The sequence below is a fragment of the Megascapheus bottae genome, chromosome X (genome assembly GCF_031878675.1).
Source record: "Megascapheus bottae isolate mThoBot1 chromosome X, mThoBot2.hap1, whole genome shotgun sequence".
NCBI lineage: Eukaryota > Metazoa > Chordata > Mammalia > Rodentia > Geomyidae > Megascapheus > Megascapheus bottae.
The window spans coordinates 51,903,857-51,926,124 of NC_143547.1; the positions used below are offsets into that span (position 1 = coordinate 51,903,857).

Below are 22,268 nucleotides of genomic sequence, written 5' to 3' on the forward strand. Positions count from 1 at the left end.
AGGGCATTGCTGACTTCCTCCTAAAAGTATGAAAGCACTTGGCCTGGGATCTGAAAGGAAAGGAAGTTCTGTGTTTGCTGCTGTAGTTGTCTAATGTAGTCTGAGATAGGGTAGGGTGGGAAAGAAGTGGTTGAAATGCCAGATTCTCTTGCCAGCAACTGATGGCTCACACAACGCTTGTAATCCTAGCTACTCTAGAGGCTGAAATCTGAGGATGTGAGCTTGAAGAGTTCAGGCATCCAAAAATTCAAGATATCCTTATCTCTAGTTAACTTGCAAAAAGCCAGAAATGGAGCTGTGTCTCAAATGATAGTGTGGCAGCTTTGAGCAGAAAAAAGCAAAACCAGTGCTTGAGTCCCTGAATTGAAGCCCTACTACCGGCACAAATAAATACCAGATTCCCCCCTTAAAGAATTTTCAGGTCTTCTTGAATAGATATTTCTGGTTTTGATGTACCTTCAGGATCATTTCTACAGGCTTCAAGAATTTTTTTTCCATACTGCTTTCCATAGTGGTTGAACGAGTTTGCACTCCCACCAACAGTGTAGTAGTGATCCCTCCTGGCCACATCCCCTCCAGCATCTGTTGTCATTCGTTTTCCTGATCCTGGCCATTCTAACTGGAGTGAGGTGGAATCTTAGAGTTGTTTTGATTTGCATTTCTTTTATGACCAGAGATGTTGAGCATTTCTTCATGTGTCTATAGGCCATTTTTGTTTCTTCTTCAGAGAAGACTCTCTTTAAGTATTTGGCCCATTTTTTAATGGGATGGTTGTTACTTTGGAGATTAGTTTTGGAGTGATTCAATTTTTTGAGCTGTTGATATATTTTAGATATGAGGCCTTTGTCCGTTCTTTGGTTGGTGAAGATCTTCTCTCACTCTGTAGGCTTCCTAATTAATGTACTAGCTATGTCCTTTGCCATACAAAAGCTCTGCAGTTTAATGCAGTCCCACTTATCCAGCCTTTCTTTGATTTGTTGTGATTCTTGGTCCTTATTAAGAAAGCTTCGACCTGTGCCAAGGAGGCCTAGTGTATCTCCTATTCCTTCTTGTCAAGTTTTCAGTGTGTCGGCTTTTACCTCGAGGTCTTTGATCCATTTGGAGTTAATTCTAGTGCAGGGTGACAAAGAAGGATCCAACTTTAGTTTTCTGCAGGTGCTTAACCAGTTCTGCCAGCACCAATTGTTGAAGAGGCTGTCTTTCTTCCATTCTATTTTTTTGGCTCCCTTGTCAAAGATTAGGTGGCCATAGGTCTGTGGTTTAATATCTGGGTCCTCAGTTCTATTCCATTGGTCTTCAGGCCTGTTCTTGTGCCAGTACCAAGATGTTTTGATAATTATAGCTCTGTAATAGAGTCTAAAGTTTGGTATTGAAATTCCTCCTGCGCTGTTCTTTCTGCTAAGAAGTGTTTTTGCTATGCGGGGTCTTTTATTATTCCATATGAAATTTTGGATTGCCTCTTCTATTTCTTTAAAGAATGACATTGGGATATTGATGGGCATTGTGTTGAATTTGTAGATAGCCCTTGGCAAGATTGTCATTTTCACGATGTTGATTTTTCCAATCCAGGAGCATGGGAGGTATTTCTATTTCCTTAGTTTTGCTTTAATTTCCTTTTTCAGGGTTTTAAAGTTTTCATCAAAAAGGTCCTTTACATTTTGAGTTAAGCGAATTCCTAGGTACTTTATTTTTTTGAGGCTATTGCGAAAGGAGTTGCTTTCCTGATTGTTGCCTCATTCCTCTCACTGTTGGCGTAGAGGAAGGCAGTTGATTTTTGAAGGTTAATTTTATAGCCTGCTACTCTTCCACAGTTTTGAATCAGCTCAAGGAGCTTGGGAGTAGAGTCTATAGGTTTCTTTAAATACAGAATCATGTCATCTGCAAAGAGGGATTCAACCATTATGGAAAGCAGTATGGCAGTGCCTCAAAAAGCTAAACATAGAGCTTCCTTATGCCCCAGAAATTCCACTATTTGGCATTTACCCAACCATCCAGAAACTAGGGCATACTAAATCCACGAACACAACAATGTTCATTGCAGCATTATTCACCATAGCAAAGATATGGAACCAACCTAGATGTCCCTCAGTTGATGAGTGGATCAACAAGTTGTGGTATTTGTACACAATGGAATTCTATGCTGCTGTCAGAAAAAACGACATCGCTCCATTTGTTAGGAAATGGAAAGACCTAGAAAAAATCATATTAAGTGAAGTAAGCCAGACTCAAAGGAACTTAGGCTCAATGGTTTCCCTCATTCATCATAATCAGTAGAAACCTTGGACTCTACTAGCAGAGATTTGCAATAGAGCAAAACCTTGATACATAAGGCCATATAGTATGAAGCTAATTGAAAGGACCTCTAGGATATTGAAACTAAAGCTATATAATGAATGATTGTTGTCCTTAATGTACTATGTTATCTCTCATCTCTTTTGCTGTCCCTTGGTTACCTCATATTGTTATCTGACATATTGGCTATATTTGTATTTGGTTACTTGAAATTGGATAGGAAAGGGGGGGAAACCAAGATGGGGAGGTTGGGGGGAGGGTAATGGGGACCAAGACATGTGAAAGGGTATCAATGTATGTGAATTAATGCACCTTCAATCTGGCAAATATCATGTAACCCTTTTATTAATTACAATAAAAATATTTTAAAAAAATAAAAAAAAGAATTTTTTCCCACATACTTTCCATCACTGGCTTTTAGTCATTGGAATCACTCACATTGTCATGCCATTAGTGAATATTGTAAATTACTTTTTATATTTCCTAAACTGCACTTAGTGAACCATCCCTTATGAAAACAGGCCTCCTAAAGCAGTTCAGATGTGAATGTTTGCCTTCAAGTAACGCTAAACCCATATGCTGTAGAGTCTATCAAGTCTAAAACAATCATACCTTTGGTAGAAGTATGGTTCACAGACTAGGAGGATATAAACAGAACAAAGAAAGCAAGGAATTTGAAAACACAGAACCATGTGGTTCTTAGTCAATGCTTCTTTTCAGTCTTACACAGCTAAAGGTGACTGAAACCAAGACCAAAGGAGCTCAGATTAAAGTCAGCCCGATGGGAAGTGTATCATTTAAGCACATACACTGTTAAAACACATCTGTCAATTCTGCCATTTCATTTATTACCAGCATCAACATCAACACTTCTTTTTGTTTTCCTATACCTCATGTTTCTCATCGTGAAATGGGTTAATAATATTTTGTAATAGGTTTGCAAACTCAAGGAACATAATTGTTATTACTAATACAACAATTATTACAGTAAAATGACTACTAGTGGCTACTAATTCTCACTTGGAAAACTCTCTGCCTCCATCCATTCCAACACACAAGAAACTCAGGGGCTTCCCCAAACTTTTCTCCAGTGATTTTTTTTTGTCAGTACTGGGGCTTGACCTTAGGGCCTGAGCACCATTTTGGGGGTTTTCTCAAGGCTAGAGCTCTATCACTTGAGCCACAGAACCACTTCTGGCTTTTTCTGTGTATGTAGTACCGAAGAATCGTACCCTGGCCTTTGTGCATGCTAGGCAAGCACTCTACCACTAGGCCAAACTCCCAGCCCCAACCAGTGTGATTTTTAAATCCTTAGTTGCTATACTTAAAATACAATTTATAGCCAAGCATTGAACACTTTCATTTCTCTCTTTTGTTTTTGGTGCCTGTCATGGCACCAAACCCAGGTCCAGGGAGCAGTTTTATAAACTTTTTCTCTCAAAGATAGCAGCACTCTACTACTACTTCAGCCATAGTCCAATTTCAGCTCTTCTCTTTCCTTTGCTGGTTAATTGAAGAGTCTAATGGCCTTTCCTGCCAGGGCTGGTTTGAACTACAATCCATAGGCCTCAGCTTTCTCTGAGTAGCTAGGATTACAGGTATGAGCCATGAGTGCCTAGCTTTCATCCATTATTAACCCTTCCTTCTCTAGTTAAGATGGACTAAGATCCAAAGGTTTTCTTTAAGCTTTACTTTCTTCTTAACTCTTGCAAATATTACAGTACTTGACTCCAAGTCAGGCTCCTTTCATTTAAAGAGAGATAGTGAAGCAGCATTACCAGAAGAGGTAACAGAATGATGTCTAAATAGCATAAAACAGGCAGAGTTCTGGTGGCTCATGCCTATAAATCTAAATACTCAGAATGTGGAGATCTGAGGGATTGTGGTTCAAAGACAGCCTGTGCAGAAAAGTCCATTAGACTTCATCTCCAAAATTACAAACAAAGAAAGCTAGGCTATCTTTCTTTCAGTGGCTCACACCTGTAAACCTAGCTACTCGGGAATCTGAGATTTGAGGATCACAGTTCCAAGCCAATTTGGGCAGAAAAGTCCTCAAGAGACTCATCTCTAATTAATCACTCAAAAACCATAGTGGTGATGTAACTCAAGTGGTAGAGCACTAGACACAAAAAGACTCAGGAACTGTGCCCAGGCCCTGAGTTCAAGACCCACCACTATCAAAAAAAAGGAAAGAAAAAAATACTAGACAGAAAGTGTGGCTCACATGGCTGACAGAGCATGAGCAGAGCAAGAACAACTAGGTGTTCAGTTCAAACTCCAATGCAGGAATATTACGATAGATATATTCAGGTAGCCCAAACTGCTGTGCTCAAGTTTGAGACCTAAACATATTAGAAGTAACTTCCCAATTAAAACATGGGAAGTGGTGCTGTGGCTCAAGAGGTACGATGGTAGCCTGGAGTTGAAGAGCTCAGGGACTGTGCCCAGGCCCTGAGTTCAAGCCTCAGGACTGTCAAAAAAAAGATCTTTACTTCATTTTTGTAGTTTGAAATGCAGTATATTAAATTTGATTCTGTAATTTGGTGCTTTTCTATTTACTAGCCATGGACCCTAGGGAAAGTACTTGATTTCACTGAAACTAATTTTTCTCAACAAAAAAGTAGAATTTACTGATAGTTATGCCTTCCTGCAGACACTTTATCATCCATTCCTCTCCTCTCTCAGAAGTCAAATTAAAGTTGATGAAGAATAATGACAACACAAATTTTTATACCATTGGGAACACCTAGCCTCCTGTTTTTACTCAGCTTTTCTTTGCCCATGCTGGCACTCTCACTTGAGCCCTACCACCAGTTTGATATTTTGCTAGTTAATTGAAGATGTGAATTTGTTAGTTTTCTGCCCAGGCTCACTTAAGTAACATCCTGACACATAGCCCAGGCTGGTCTCGAACTCACAATCTTGCTTCCTCAGCCTCTCATTCTGGCACATACAATGCCAAGCTCTTGCAGTCATTCTCCCACTTCTTGGTTGCATTGGCGTTTGAATGCAGGACTTCCTGCTTGTTAGTCAGGTGCTCGGATCACCTGAACCACACCCTACCCCCTCCTGCAGCCATTTCATACCACTAAAGAGTGTGGGCTACAAGCTCTTACTGGTCAGTAATGTCTATGAATGAAAATGCCAAATAAATCAATTTAATATGATGCATCTCAGATGTGACAATTCAGCTTGGGCAATTATAAACAAAGTGATAAAAGATTACTTATTTGAAGCCAGGCACTGGTGGCTCATGCTTGTAATCATAGGTACTCAGGAGGCTGAGATCTGAGGATCATGGTTCAAAGCCAGCCCCAGCACAAAAGTTCGTGTGATTCTTTAACCACCAGAAAACCAGAAGTGGCACTGTGGCTCAACGTGATAGAGGATTAGCCTTAAGCTCAAGGACAGTGCCCAGGCCCTGAGTTCAAGCTCCATGACTGACAAAAAAAAAGATTACTTATTTGAACAGTAGTTACATGAATCTTAAACTTTTGAAGTAACCAGAAAGCAGAAATGTATCTTCAACAAAAGTTTGGCTTTTCCTTTGTGTGTGTGCTGATACTAGTTCTTTGTACTCATGGCTTTTATAGTGCTCTACTACTTGAGCAACACGCCCATTTCTAGTTTTTTCTGGTCTCCCAGATCTGTCTGCCAAGGCTGGCTTACAATTTGTCAGATCCCATCCTCTATAGTCACTGGAATTATAGGAGTTAGCCACAAGAATCCAGCTTATTTGGCTTTAATAGTTATCTTTAGAATGAAAACTACTAACCGCATTTAAACTTAAAATGGCTGATCTCTAAGACTGCATGTTTGTTAATGTAGTGACTGAGAATATCAGCAAATTGCTCCATAGCGTAATTCCAGAAGTAAAGTGGAGTGGGGGGGAGGACACTGGTCGGTTGTAGGGCTTGAACTAGGGCACTCTCCCTGAGCTGTTTTATTAAAGGCTAGGGCTTTACCACTTTGAGCCATAGCCTCACTTCTCATTTTCTGGTGGTTAATAAGAGATAAAGGGTCTCAGGGAGTTTCCTGCCTGGATAGGCTTTTGAACTGTGATACTCAGATCTCATCTTAAGCCTCTTGAGCAGTTAGGATGACAGACATGAACCACCAGAGCCCAGCCAAATTATCTTTAATATATATTAATGGAAACTACTTCATTATTTTAGGTTAATAATATAAAATATTATCAGTTCTAACTAGAAAACACGATAAAACAGCTACAATCCATCCCTACACATAAGCCTTGTCCATTGGCCTAAACTAAGCAATTTAAAATATTGGGGATTTTTTGTGTGCCTTCCCTAGGGCTTAACTCTGATCATTTTTGCTCAAGGCTAGCATTCTGCCACTTGAGCCACAGATCCACTTCTGGATTTTTGGTGTTTAAATGGAGAAAATTGTCAAAGAGGACAAGGAAAATCTAGTAAAAGTTATAGAGAAAAAAATCTGGTTACTCCCAAAACCATTTTTTGAGATAAAATTTCATTTTATTTAATGTTGTGTTTGGTGATACTCAGTATTAAAGAGCGTAAAAACAAATCTTTAGGTACTTAAAAGCCTTAAGATCACAAGTGTAAGTATATGGGCTGAACTATTCCACGGAAAGTCCCATTTAAAAATAATCAACTCACAGGCTCAGTATATTGGTTTCAATTTATTTTTACGAAGTTTTTGGAAAGTAGCTTTAAGTCGCTGATGGTGTCTGAGAGGGCAGAGAGCAGTTTTTATTGATTTTCTCAACTAGGAAAAATGACCTTGTAAATATTATCATACAAATTCTTTAATATTTCTATTTTTTAAAAACCTAGAGGATAAACAAGCCTGCTAACAGTTAAATTTAATGTAACATATTTACATCTTTAGAACGGGCTGTCTTTAACAAACCAAGCAACTACACAAAAAATATTAAACACGCATCTCCACCTCAATCTGTGTATTGAGTAAAACTGGCTAGTTTCATAGCCAATGGAAACTCACTATGCTAGAAGGACAAGGTGATCTATTCTTAGGTATCTTTATTTCCTAACTGTAGACACAAAATAATAGCATATTTATTTATAAAAGATGCAGTCTTTATTCAGCTTATTGGTGTTCAACCTGTAGGAATTCTTGCCATTGGGATAATTCTGTGTAACTATAGAGGCTTAGAACTGGGATGAATGTTCCTATTAGGGCATTCATATCCAGGTTCAAAATCCACCTATCATTTCTCTCTGTCCTACACTTACAGTGAATGAAAGCACCATTTACAATATACTTCAAGTTTGTAATCAATTTGACCACAAATAAAAAAAAATGTTAGGGATCCATAGCTCAACTGCTAAAATTTATAAACCATAAATATATTAGAAATCTACCTTCTTTGAAAAGCTCTACAAAACAAATAACTGAGTAGTAGTGAGTTGCAGGCTGCTATTGAAGGCACCAAGCAGCCCACATTTGAAGTATTAACATCATATTTATTACTTTTAAGTGACCAAAAGAAAATAACTAGAGAAAATATTTTCTTTTATATGAAACACCCTATTATTTTCAGATTAAAAAAATGGTAGCAAAAAGATTCTATGACAAAGAAACAAGAATGAAAAGACTGAAGAATTACATGTTACAATCACTGAAGCTGGATAATAGAAAGGTAATTCCACATTTTTTTCTGCTTCATTTATCTCAGATACATGAGTTAAGGCATAAAGCAAGAGTGCAATCGATTCCAAACAACTTGGAATTTTATTGTAAACATCCCATAAAGAATGGCAACGAATTAGTCCAGTTTTTTCTTGAAGGTAATTGCTTATAAGAACTGACAACTGCCAAATAAAACATCTTTTATAAACCAAGCCACTTTAGTTCACCTTTTTTTTCACTGAATTTTAGTTCAATGGACATTTTGCCCATATACAACATCACATCAACTATTAACTGAATTTTTTCCATCTTTAAACTTATGGATACTAAGAACAAACATAAAATACAGTTTCATTAATACTGTGTAAAGGATTACAAAAAACGATGATAAGTTACAGGACAAAGAAATAAATTATTGATTGCCATCACCACAGTATTGTTTAAAGAATCAACATGTGTAGTACTATCTGTGTACTTGGTGACCTAAACATTTCCCAACTGGGTTTCTAGGTATTTCTGTAGGCAATTTAAAAAAAGTCAATTACCAATGGCGATATCAATATGTATCAAGTTTTTTTTTAGAAAATACTTATCATGCTTTTAGATGTCAAAGTCTCATTCTAGATAGGTATAAGAGTAACAAATGGGAATACATATAAATAAACACACCTTAACTCTAAACTGCAGGGCCTTTCTACTATACTTCTCCCATCAATGAATCAGAAATTTCCAGTCTTTTTGGAAGTGTGCTATGTTAGGTGTAGTCTTCATCACAGAAAGAGAAGTGAGAATAAAAGGAAGCAGAAGAGGAAAGATGAAAAAGAAATCATTAAGGATAAGGCTATATAAGAAATAAATATCAAGAAACCTGAGTGCTATCAATATTTCACAAAATACAGCACCATGAAAAAATTTAACTTTATATTGGATTTTAACCAAAACTTTGTAAATTGGTAACCAAATCTTGATAAGAAAATTTTGAGAAAGGATGAAGAGCAAGCAAAGAATGAAAACATTGTCCCAATGATTTTTAAACAAACCTCAAACGTGATCTCAGAATACTCTTATTTTCAGTGAAATATTAATAATAAAGCCTCATGTACCACAAAAATGTTAGGGATGGAGTTACCACTTAAAACACTAGACTGTAATGGTTATAATTCCATCCCTTCCCCCAGAACTACACTACTTCTTTCAGATTTAAAAATATTACTGTTGTTTAATAGGCTGGATATCAAGGTATAATGAAAATTACATATAATTTGTCTTCTTTTTATATGTGAAAATTCCAACTTTGAAATACCAGTTGGCAAATGTGCATTAATGATTCCCGAGATACAGAAGTAATTAGGTGTCTGTAACCACATACAAATTTTGAAAAATGCTCAAAAAAGTTGTATCAAAAGTTACAAGTGCCATTCACATCTTTCAATCACTCTGATGACAATTGCTACAGGATTCAACTAAAAACAACAGAAGATAAATCATTCAAGTGTACTTCAAAATGCTGGAAGTTTCAGTTAGATATATGGGCACAAAATTGTGCTGAATTATATTACCCAGCTTCTCTTCCTCTGGGTCAAAGTGCTGTACCTAAGAATTCTAGAACAAGCCTGATTTTCTTGAGAAAGAAAGGGAAAAATAAACAAAAGGGCAATTGAAACAGAAGAACACAGATACATGATAAAAACCTGGTGGTTATCTGGAAGGCATAATGAAATGCATGATCAAGCATTAGAAAACACACAGGCTAAGAGCAAAGAATTGGTAGACAGGGTCCTCCATATAAAATATTCTCTTTTTTAATGTCTGAGATACGTTATGTCAAATTGGAAATAAAAGCTACATACATACAACTACACACATACATGTACAAAAACAAATTTAGTCATTAGGCTAGTAGGTTACTGACTGGGAGAGCATCCTACTGCTGGATGAGATACATACAGCAAAGCCATAGAAGACATGAATCCGTTTTTATAAATATATACACATGCTAAGGTCTTAGGAATTTAAACATTATTAGCATTCATGATAAATATTACAGCTTACTGACTATTCATATCTAGCATAGGATTAGGCTTATACATGTGTATGCTCTCATGAGTCTAATGTAACAGTGGTTTTTCTTAGAATTCTTAGCTTATTTCCTAATTGCTTTGCTATTGCTGAACCCAGATCTTATTTAGGTCTTAGGGGCCTCTAAAAAGGTAAAATAATAAAGTATTCAATGTGATACAAATCATAACACATTCACAGAAGGTGGTATTTCTAAAAAAAAAGCAATGTATAAATTGGAGCGGGACATCCAAATAAAAACAAAAAATACTATCTCCCAGGTTTATTGTCACACTTGCCAAAATAATTTGCATGCAAACAGAAATTTTTTAATAATGATCACTATATGCTCATCTAACATACCCTGATGACTAACTCTTTAAATCCTAAGAACTGAAATCAACATTACAGCAAAATGCTGTTTACTAAGTATTTTCACAGTATTTCACTACATATAAAATATGCTTAAAAATGTCTCCAGCCTTAATATTCTAATTACCTAAATCTAGGAAATCTTGACATTTTGGAATAAATGTGGCATTTTTATTTTTCAAAATAAATTATAAATAAAGCTCCAGATAGCTAAAGATCACACAATGGCAATTCTTCTACATTTCAAGAGGTCAGCTCTTCATAGAAGAATGGCAACAAAAAAAATAATTCCACACTACAATGATATATATGATACACATTTGGGTATATTCAGGAATTTAAGCAACTATGACACTTTGATTAGGGTAGGCCAAAGAGTTCTTGATTCCAGGAAAATATAGGCACAATTTAATGTAAATGTCCTAGATGGATAAATGCAATAGTATACTTTAGCAAAAAAAAAATCAAATGTAGAATTTCAAATAAGAATGTTTTGAACCTATACTTATGGATAGAAATGGCAGCTGAGTTATAACCAGAAACAATTTTGGTTTAGGAAAAAAAAAGACCACAACAAAAAATATCACCTTGATCTACAAGCTATTAACAGCAGTTAGTGCCATAAACAATTCACAATACTTTCTTAAAGCCTGAACATCATTTCTACTGCAAGTGAAAATTGCTTAAAGATGTTAGCTCAAGAGTAACCCCCCATCCCATCCCCAAAAGCAAAGTTATGTGTGTACTCCTTCCTGTGTACTTAAGGATTTTCAGATGCATGAAATGACTGAAAGCATGAGACAAACACATGAGCTCAATAAATATCCTGGGATAATTAGGTTTACATTAAGAAGTCTGTTTTATCACACAAGTATGATCTAAGTGCAACACAGGTGATGTCAAAAAGAAAGATCACCATCACTAACAAATCTGAGATCCCAAATTTGAGGGGTCAAAATGAACTTGGAGCTTAAGCTCAGTTATGGAATCATGTGCACTCTACTGCTGTAAACAAGAACATAAAGGTTTTAAAGATTTCTCAATAAAATAATGATTCAAAGTATCTGTGAGCAGTGCAATGAGGTCCTTTGCTAGAAGACTAAAACAGGACCCTTTGGAATGGTAAAAAGCAGAAACTTATTAATGGTGGTTCAAAGTATGAGCTAGCCAAAGCATTCCAACTCAAATTAGGTGTTTGGTTCCATATTAAGATTCAAAAGAAAAGTAGTAACTCACAGCTGGTTAGAAAAAAAAGTAAGTGGTAGCAGAAATACAAGCAGTAGCCCAAGTCTACTCACACAAATATGTTCTAAGAAAGCCTATGGTAGAGCATATGATACTTAGGAAATGCTATTGATTTGAGAGCCAATATGATTATTAACAACCTTTCAGCTTATAACTTAAAGTGTATTCATTCCTACCACCAAGCTTGTTCTATTTCTCTTTAGTCATGAGTAACAGCATCTATTTTCCAGTAGTTGTAGTTAATAGAGGTAGCTTAGCTACTATTCAGAGTTATTCTTTGTGGATGAGGATTTTTCAAATGTTTAAGTTATTCTTTAAGCTACACAGTTCTACTAATGCAATAAAATATAACAGAAAAAAAGAAAATGGATGCAAGAAACTTTTGCATTTGGCACCTTGTCTAGATTGATACCTCAAGTATTCTCTTTTAATAAAGTTAATGCACACATCAGGACACACCACAATGATTTGCTACATATTTACAAGGCACCAACCCTTTCTCACCTTTAACGTGAATTAAGCAAATCAATGAAAAGCTTATCAAGATTCCCCCAACCCCCCAAAAAACTGCAGTATAAATATATACTTCAGTTCAGTACAGTTCGTGAAAGTTTGGCCTGGGAAGCGTAAAATAATCCAGATCATTCTTACAATATAGAAACTGTAAACATTTAATAGCTGCCTTTAGGATTGGTGTATTGTGCAAAAGTTATTATTACTGGGTATAGGAATCAAAATGGCAAAAAACAAACTATATAAAACTCTGTAAGAAGGTGCTATACGTCTGTGATACAAAAGCAAAAGAGGGATATTCCATTGCAATAAAAATGTCATGCTACTCTTAAGAAGCGGAATGCTCCTTTAATGTAGTAAATCTGTAGTGTGTCTGGGGTGTGTGTGTGTGTGTGTGTGTGTGTGTGTGTGTACACACGTGGGTTTATGTATGTGGGCAGATTTTTTTTTAAATTTAAGGCCCAATGAGTAAGGCTTGTTTGGACAAATGAAGTGTGGAGATCAATAGTCTTGAAACAAATATATACTGGCATAATGGAAAAAGCACCAATGTGAAAGGAAGCAGAAGTCCCCACACAACTTGCTTTGAATATTTCCTGGTAATTCCCTGCAGTAGAAGGCCATTGAATTTTTTTAAAATTATTCTACATTTATTGTTAGTAATTCCATCCCATAAGATGGCTAACCCTGGCTTTTTCTGTCATTTTTCGTACTCTTCCTGACCTGGATGTACCAAGATTCAGAGGATCTTCAGTGGACACAAAATTATCATTATCAGAATCATCATTGTATAAAACAGTCCTCCTGCCTTGGTTTCTTGTTTTAATTCGAGGCAGTCTACTGAAACGTCCCGAAAACATGGTATCGAATTCGTCATCTGTGATACGTGCTCGTTTGGCTGCTCTGGTGGCTCCTCTAGATGTACCCCTTCCACCTCTCCCTCTCCCTCTGCCCCTTGTACTACTACTACCTCTTCCTCGACCTCCTCTCCCTCTGCCTCCTCTCCCTCTGCCTCCTCTACTCCATCTTCCCCATCTGCCCCATCTGCCTCTTCCTCCTGTGCCTCTCATCTTCCAGTTTCTTTTTCCATTGGCATACTGTTTTCTGAGTTTTCTTTTAGGTCTAGTTTGTATGAATTTGCTATAGTCATGGTCTCCGTCTACATAATCTTGATCTGTTCTGGAAGTTGATTCAGAGTCCGAATCAGAACCACACGTACTTTCTGAACTTAAACTGGATCCTAACTCTCCACTCTCTGAGGAGGATAGATGGGATTTCTCTTTTGCTTCTTTTGATTTTTCTTCTCCCACGCTTTCATCTTCTTCAGATGCACTAAGTTTTCTCTTTATTCCTGGCCAGGTTTCTCTGCCATCACCATTTGTTAGAGGTCCGTCACTGGAGTGATCTAAATCAAAAGAATTTTTTCAAGTTAAATTTTGGCACTGATATGATGGTCATTTTCGTTGAGAAGAAAAACAGTTTATTTACAAAACTAGTGCCCCAAAATAAATAGGATGACATGTTGGAATAAGTAAGGGACTTGTGAAATGGAAGATACTGACATTTTGATCTGGCTCTTTATTAGGTGGCAGGGAATATGAGACAGATTGTCAGCTGGTGAGGTTATCTAGCCAGAATTGTGTAATAACATGAATCAATGGTTCCACTCAGTCACTCACAAAATATTTACCAATTATCTACTACAGGTCAGGCACTCCTAGAAGATTGGATATGGCTATGAAGGGAACAAAATCTTTGCTCTTACAATTTATTTATTTATTTTTATTTTTTTTTGCCAGTCCTGGGCTTGAGCTCAGGGCCTGAGCACTGTCCTTGGACTTTCTCAAGGCTAGAACTCTACCACTTGAGCCTCAGCACCACTTCCGGCTTTTTCTATATATGTGGTACCAAGGAATAGAACCCGGGTCTTTGTGCATGCTAGGTAAGCACTTTAACCACTAGGCCAAATTCCCGGCCACAATTTATTTTTTTAGTGGTGATAGCTCATTATACAAAATAAAAATCAGTTGTACTAGTTAAATGGAAAAGGCACTTCTGAAATTTCCTGAAGTACCTATGAAGATTCTACAGAAATGGGCAGGGTACATTGAGAAAGCCACTGGTTTGTTGACATAACAGGCTTAAGAGATACTATCTGAGCTATATAGCTAGAGTATATAGGAAGACAGAAAAGTATCAGTTTTCAACATAGGCCATTTTTTTCTTTTTTATATAGTATATATTTAAAAAATTCATCTCATATATTTTATTCATTTATTTTTTAATATTTTTATTGTAATAAAAGGGTTACATGATATTTGCCAGATAGAAGGTGCATTAATTCATATACATTGATACCCTTTCACATGTCTTGGTACCCATTACCCTCCCCCCCAGCCCCCCATCTTGGTTTTCACCCTTCCTATCCAATTTCAAATAACCAAATACAAATATATCAAATATATCAGATAACAAAGTAAGATACTTCGACAATATGATATAACCAAGGGACAGCAAAAGAGATGAGAGATAACATAGTACATTAAGGACAACAATCATTCATTATATGGCTTTTGTTTCAGTAACCTGGAGGTCCTTTCAATTAGCTTCATACTATATGGCCTTATCAAGGTTTTGCTCTATTGCAAATCTGTGCTAGTCAAGCCCAAGGTTTCTACTGATTATGACAAATGAGGGAAACCATTGAGCCTAAGTTCCTTTGAGTCTGGCTTACTTCACTTAATATGATTTTTTCTAAGTCTTTCCATTTCCTAACAAATGGGGCAATGTCATTTTTTCTGACAGCAGCATAGAATTCCATTGTGTACAAATACCACATCTTGTTGATCCACTCATCAACTGAGGGACATCTAGGTTGGTTCCATATCTTTGCTATGGTGAATAATGCTGCAATGAACATTGTTGTGCTAGTGGATTTAGTATGCCCTAGTTTCTGGATGGTTGGGTAAATGCCAAGTAGTGGAATTGCTGGGTCATAAGGGAGCTCTATGTTTAGCCTTTTGAGGCACTGCCATACTGCTTTCCATAGTGGTTGAACGAGTTTGCACTCCCACCAACAGTGTAGTAGTGATCCCTCCTGGCCACATCCCCTCCAGCATCTGTTGTTATTAGTTTTCCTGATCCTGGCCATTCTAACTGGAGTGAGGTAGAATCTTAGCGTTGCTTTGATTTGCATTTCTTTTATGACCAGAGATGTTGAGCATTTCTTCATGTGTCTATAGGCCATTTTGGTTTCTTCTTCATACAAGACTCTCTTTAAGTCTTTGGCCCATTTTTTTACTGGAATACCCTTAGGAAATTTAGCATTTATTTAAAGAGTATTTTAGAATTTTTTCCCCTTTATTAACATGGTTAATATGTGAAAAGTTTTAATAGTCTGGCTCCTATGTTATTGGGAAAAGCCTTCCTTGCTTGGTTTTTCTCCCTAATCATTTCATTTTACATTTTGAAATACTAAAGTATGTTTCAGAATAGTTACCAGAAATATACTAACGTGTGGCTCCTAGCTGTAGACACGAAGCCCTAGCTGAGTCACATTAAAAATCTTCATTAAGTAAAAAAGATTTTAGTTTTGCCAATCCTGGGGCCTGAACTCAAGGCCTGAGCAGTCCTTGGGCTTTTCTCAATACTAGAGGTCTACCACTTGAGCCACAGCACCATTTCTATGTATGTTGTACCAAGGAATTGAACCTGGGACTTCATGCATGCAAGGCAAGCACTCTACCACTAAGCAAAACTACTGGGTTAGTGTTTGTTTGTTTGTTTGTTTTTTGGTCAAAGATTAGGCTTGAACTCTGGGCCTCAGTGATGTTCCTGAGCTCTACAGCTCAAGTTTGTAGCATGTTTACTACATCAGTTTTTGGACTCATCTTTCATCATAAAATGTAATAATGGTGAAGAAAGATGCAGCAGTAGTATTCACAAGACACCATTTTAAAAAATGAACTATACAAGTTTGTGAGTGGGAATGGTAAGGAAAAAACTTGGAGAGAACAAGGGAAGGGAGGAGATAGTCCGAAATGTCCCCTAAAGTTGATTTAAGACCTCTGTATATTATCTTATAATAATGATAAAAAAATTATCAAATAAATAAAACAAATAATGAGTCCCATAGTTATTTCCTACCTTGTTTAACTGGTGCAATTCTATTCCGAAAGGATTTGGCTTTCCCTGCGTCATGGCTACTTCCACTTCGGCCATATCCACTTACACTTGATGGAGAAAATGGCCCATCTAGTTCATCATCAATAAGATATACTGAAAGTCCTTCAGCAGTATCTGAAACTTGCATTTCAGAAGGTTGTAATGTTAATAGAAATTAATTTCTACCCTGATTTGAAAAGTATTTTTCTGTTATTTTACTGAAAGTAAACATGTTTTTACTTAAAAACACAAGTTTTTTTTGAAAAGAAAACAAGGGACTAGGCTTAGTGTTTCATGTCTGGAATATCAGAACTTGTGAAGTGGAGGCAAATGTATTTTTAACCTACCTGGGATACATAGCAAGAACTTGTCTAAAAAATGTAATTAAATTGCTTTATGAACATACCTATGCAAGTACAAAATGCCAGAAAAACCTGAGCACGTAAATACCTCCAATACATATTGAATACTCATGGGTTATACTAATAAACATATTATACATGAATTCTCAGATATGTTATAAATATTAAAATCCATGCAAGCCAGTCGTTTGAAGTTAGCCTGAGCAGTAAACTCCATAAGTCTTATTTCCTAATATTTTACCCAGAGCCATAACTAATACATGGAATTGTGAACAAAATACTATTTTCTAAATTCCAATCTCTTCCTTTTGGCAGTATAAAAATCATACTACCTTCTATACAGTTGATATTGATATTAAACTTAGAAATAAAAATAACATATATTTACCAGGAGATGAGAAAGGAGAGCTAGTTCTGGCATAAGACACTGAGGTATTCTGGTCACTTTTAGGCTGTAACTTTATTTGCTTCTGTTTCCCTTTTGGACTGCAAGTAAAAAATGCATAATGATGAGTATTTTTGCTGCTAGTAACTCATTAAAATAGACAGCATGGAATATGACTACGCTGTAGAAATTAAAAAATGCCTAACGTTCAACTGAGACATTCCAAATTGGTAATTTGTCAGTTAAACTTTAATCACTAATTTTTTTTAGTTTTGGCCATTTAAAATCCACATATACAGTATTTTCTGTTACTGCACCCACCTTTTCATTGGCAAAGGAGTTTTAAATAAAGGTCTCTTGGGACTTTCTCTAATTATTAATAAATTTTGAGAAATGGGGCAATGAATGCATTCAAAACACTTTAAGATAAAATGTTTCACCAACGTAATATACCTAGGAGCTCTGCTACTTGATAATGAACTACTGCTGCTTCTCAGACGTTTTCTGTATCGAGGCCTTCTCCTCTTCTGGCTCTGCATTGCTGACTTATATTCAGAGATGATAATTTTAATATGATTTTCAAATAAGGCAGATAATCGCAGTGTCATGCTATAGATCTGAAAAATGTAAGAACTTATAGTCAGGGTTTACCAGCTAATTTAATTATATAAAAAAATATACAAGCCTGGAGCTTATGCTTGTAACCCTAGCTCCTCAGGAGGCTGAGATCTGATGATCGAAGTTTGAAACAAGCCCGGGCAGGAAAGGTCGTGTGACTATTTGTGTGTGTGTGGGTGGGTGGGGGGGGTTATGGGGCTTGAACTCTGGGCCTGGGCGCTGCCCCTGAGCTCTTCAGCTCAAGGCTACTATCCTATCCCTTGAGTCACAGCTCCACTTCCATTTTCTAGTGATTTATTGGAGATAAGAGTGTCACATCCTTTAGTGCCCCTACTTCAGTGCCCGGGCTGGCTTTGAACCTTGATGCTCAGATCTCAGCCTCCTGAGAAGCTAGGATTACAGACGTGAGCCACTGCACCCAGTGCCATGTGACACAGAAAAAGCTGGAATTGGTCTTGTGGCTCAAGAAACAGAGCACTAGTCTTGAGTAAATGATGTTCATGGACAGGGCCCAAGCCCAGAGTTCAAGCCCCAGGACCAGTCAAAAGAAACCCCAACAACAACAAAATCAACAGCAATAACAAAACTCACAGCTGATAAATATCAGCATCACTTGTTCCAGATAAAAATACATACTATTGCCAGGCACAGTAGCTCATGCCTGTAATCCTAGCTACTCAGGAGGCTAAGATACAAGGATTGCAGTTCAAAATACACACTATTTGAAAAGTTCTTCTGAGGAATATTATTTTCACTAAAAAGAATTCATTAATACATTTGAAAACAATGGTTATGGCTGTGAAATTAGCAAAAAAGACCTTTGTACATTGTATAAGGAAATTTTAACTTAGAACTTTCTATAGAAAATATATATTACCCTAATTATGATTAAGGCAGGGGAAAGCAAATGTGAGAAAATTTATGTCCAAGAAATCAGGAATGATTCATTTTATATGAGGTAGAAATAAGTAAACATACACCTATCATGGAACTGATTTACAAGTTAACCAGATACTACTTACTGAAAGACAAACATGATTTTTTTTTCTACAAGGTTGTTCAAATTGTGATAAAAGATAGAAAAATATATGTGAGCATTTCTTGTTTTAATAAAGGGACAATCCATATTCAGACCTTGAATCACACCTCAATAACTTCTAAAAGTTCTTGTCTTAAAGCTTTTCAAAGCGGCTAGGAATGTGGCTTATTGGAAGAGTGCTTGCCTAGCATGTATGAAGCCTTCAGTTCAATTCCTCAGTACCACATAAACAGAAAAAGCCGGAGGTGGCACTGTGACTCAAGTGATATGAATACTAGCCTTGAGCCAAAGAAGCTTAGGGACAATGCCCAGGCCCTGAGTTCAAGCTACAGGACTGCCCCGCCCCGAAAAAAAAAAAGAAAAAAGAAACTGTTGATGGCCAGGAGTGTGGCCTAGTAGTAGTGCTTGCCTAGCATGCACAAAGACCCAGCTTCAATTCCTCGGTGCTACATACATAGAAAAAGCTGGAAGTGGTGATGTGGCACAAGTGGCAAAGCTCTAGCCTTGAGGAAATGACCCAAGGACAGTGCTAAGGCCCTGAGTTTTGCCCCAATAGTGGCAAAAAAATACTCTCAAAAGAGAACTACCTAACACAGGTATTTGTGCGAGTGCACGCTCATGCACACGCACACACATACACACACACACACACACATGATATAATGATTACATGCTTAATTAATCCATCTAATATTAATTTTCATACCCGTGACTTTTTATTGGAGGTATAAGCTTTGGAGTTGCTAAATATTTGGTGAACATCCTCATAAAATTCCAGAGGACTACCATAGTTTCCTGCTTCCAAAGTTTCTTTCACAGTGCTGAAGTCCATAGGCATGTCTATAACATCTTGATTATCCTATAAAGAATAAGGCATTATATGGAAACACTGAAGCCACAAAACAAAAGAGCTGAGCTTTGCATTACTTACTAAGCAATTCACCTTAAAACGGTCTGGCTAACATCATTTGATGCTTCTTGAAATAAGGTTTTGTTGGAGAACTTATATTGCAGTCAATGGCCAGGAATGATGGAACATTACAACAGAAAAATCCATAATCAGTGGTGTTATGTTTATAAAATCCTTAAAATGGAAGTCCACTTAAGGCCCAAAAGATGGTGCAACTTATAGCAGCTCAGCAAATTACTTTTATGACAGCAAAATATGAGAGTTTCCCATTCCTATTTCCCACACAAGAAACAAGAAATGTTTTCTTCTTTTCAAATTCATCCTGTTATATACAGGATTAGTCCTTGATAAAATGTACAAGAAAATCAGGAAATTATTTGGTTACATTTCAATAATTTCACTCCACAAGTCAACTATGCATTTGCAAGATGCTCAGATATAGACATTCTACTTAAAATACTAATTGAGGGTCAAAGTGAACTTGGCCATGTTTTGACAGGGTCTCATGTAATCCAGGCTGACCATAAATTCGCAATCTTCTTGCTTCACCTTCTAAGTGGTGGTATTTCAGGTGGCTACAATCATGTCCAAGTGTAATCTTTAACTGATGTCTCATCTAAAGATCTTCTATTTCATAGACTGGGAATTTAGTTGAATTGTGATTACAGGAGAGGGAAAGTTGTATTTTAACTTAAATCTATCAGGTTTTCCTTAATGTTTTTGTAGGATTATTACAGGGAATAAAAGCCGAAATTTAAATCTTATATGCTATCTCTCGATATAAGTTTTAAAGTGACAACTGTAAGTACTTATCCTACTTGGAATCATTAATAGAAACCATATTTACAGTAAATATATCTATTTTGTTAAGCCAAAAAGTCAAGGTGCACTCTAATACAATAAGGCTTCTAAAATACTTAATAATGTCTGTCATAGAGAAAAATTTTGTAATGTATGTAATAAGAAATAAAATTCAAGACTCAAAAAGCCTACTAACTAAATTATCTGTAGGAATAAGCAATAATATAGACGTAGTATTGTGTAACTAATGTTTTTTGCTATGTTGCAGTAGTTTTAGAGCTATATAACCTAACAGACATCTGTATGTATATTGAAAAAATATTGAAAATATGTTCAGTTAAAGAACAACAACAACAAAAAAATCATGGCCAACAAAAGGAACAAACTGGGCTGGGCATGTGACCTAGTGGTAGCGTGCACACCTGGCATGCATGAAGCCCAGGGTTCGATTCCCCAGGAGCATATACACAGAGAAAGTCGGAAGTGGCACTGCCGCTCAAATGGCAGAGTCCTAGCATTGAGCAAAAAAGTATCCCAGGACAGTGCCCAAGCCCCAAGTTCAAGCCCCAGGAATGGTTAAAAAAATAAAAAATGAAACAAAAGTTAAAAATAGAGTTAAAAGGCAGTAATAACAAACTACAGTTTTTGGACAGTATGGAGATTTTTAAAAGTAAAAAATACAAAACAACCAGCATATTTTTTTTTGCCAGTCCTGGGCTTGGGCTCAGGGCTTGAACACTGTCCTTGGACTTTCTCAAGGCTAGAGCTCTACCACTTGAGCCTCAGCACCACTTCTAGCTTTTTGCTATGTATGTGGGGTACCGAGGAATTGAACCCGGGTCTTCGTGCATGCTAGGCAAGCACTCTACCACTAGGCCAAACTCCCGGCCCACAACCAGCATATTTTAAAGAAGAGATTCCTAGGCCTACCTCAGAAGGAGAAGAGTCTTGTCTTTCTGGAACAGAGTCTGAGGATTCTCCTTCTTGTTCTTGATGGCCCTATTAGGGTAAAATGAATGAATGAATGAATGAATAATATTTCCAGAACACCACTACAAAATGTCAAGACTTTTAAAATTTAAGGCTCTAAGATCCATTAATAAAGATGACAATCTTGGGCCTGAGCACTGTCCTTGGGCTTTCTCAAGGCTAGAGCTCTACCACTTGAGCCTCAGCACCATTTCTGGCTCTTTTCTATGTATGTGGTACCGAGGAATTGAACCCGGTCTTCATGCATGCTAGGCAAGCACTCTACCACTAGGTCAAACTCCCAGCCAAAGATGACAATCTTATTGGTTGTAATTTAAAGTTATGGAATTCATTTGCCATTCTCTGCTATGAGAAACACAAGACTCATTTCTTAGACCCAACCTACAAATAAACCAAGCTTTCTTGAATATTGTTTTTATGTATTCTTTTACAAACCATTTTCTCTGGAAAAAGTTTAAATGGATTCATTGTCAAAAAGGTAATTAATATGTAAGTAAATAAGACTCCTAGAAAAGGACTAATTGTTAAGATCCTGTCTCAAAAGAATATCCTAAAATCTCAGTTCTCATATTTTCATCTTTATTGAAAATAGCGGAATATTAAGTGGCCATGTGAAGAACATACTTGATGTAAATTTACCAGAACTGATACATGTGTCTGACCAAGTATCTGCACTGTATTCGAAGTTACTATATTTTGGGCCTGGAAATGTGGTTTAATGTTAAAGTGCCTGACTGGCATGCATGAAGCCCTGGGTTTGACCCCTCAGTACTACATAAACAGAAAAGTCTGGTAGTGGCACTGTGTCTCAAGTGTTACAGTGAGCAAAAGCATCTCTGGAATAGTGCCCAGGCCCTGAGTTCATATCCCACTACTGGCAAAAAA

General features: G+C 36.8%; 1 protein-coding gene across 1 annotated transcript in view; it reads right to left on the reverse strand.

The window, feature by feature from the left end:
- Positions 1–6,942: 6,942 nt before the first annotated feature.
- Positions 6,943–22,268, reverse strand: part of Brwd3 (bromodomain and WD repeat domain containing 3) — a 109,632-nt gene continuing 94,306 nt past the window's right edge. The window contains exons 36-41 of the mRNA XM_090326591.1: positions 21,324–21,392; positions 19,389–19,541; positions 17,479–17,642; positions 17,029–17,126; positions 16,261–16,419; positions 6,943–13,519 (exon numbers count right to left, since the gene is read on the reverse strand). Of these exons, the coding sequence (XP_090182717.1) occupies positions 12,771–13,519; positions 16,261–16,419; positions 17,029–17,126; positions 17,479–17,642; positions 19,389–19,541; positions 21,324–21,392 (1,392 nt within the window). The 3' untranslated portion in view covers positions 6,943–12,770. The remainder of the gene's footprint in view (positions 13,520–16,260; positions 16,420–17,028; positions 17,127–17,478; positions 17,643–19,388; positions 19,542–21,323; positions 21,393–22,268) is intronic.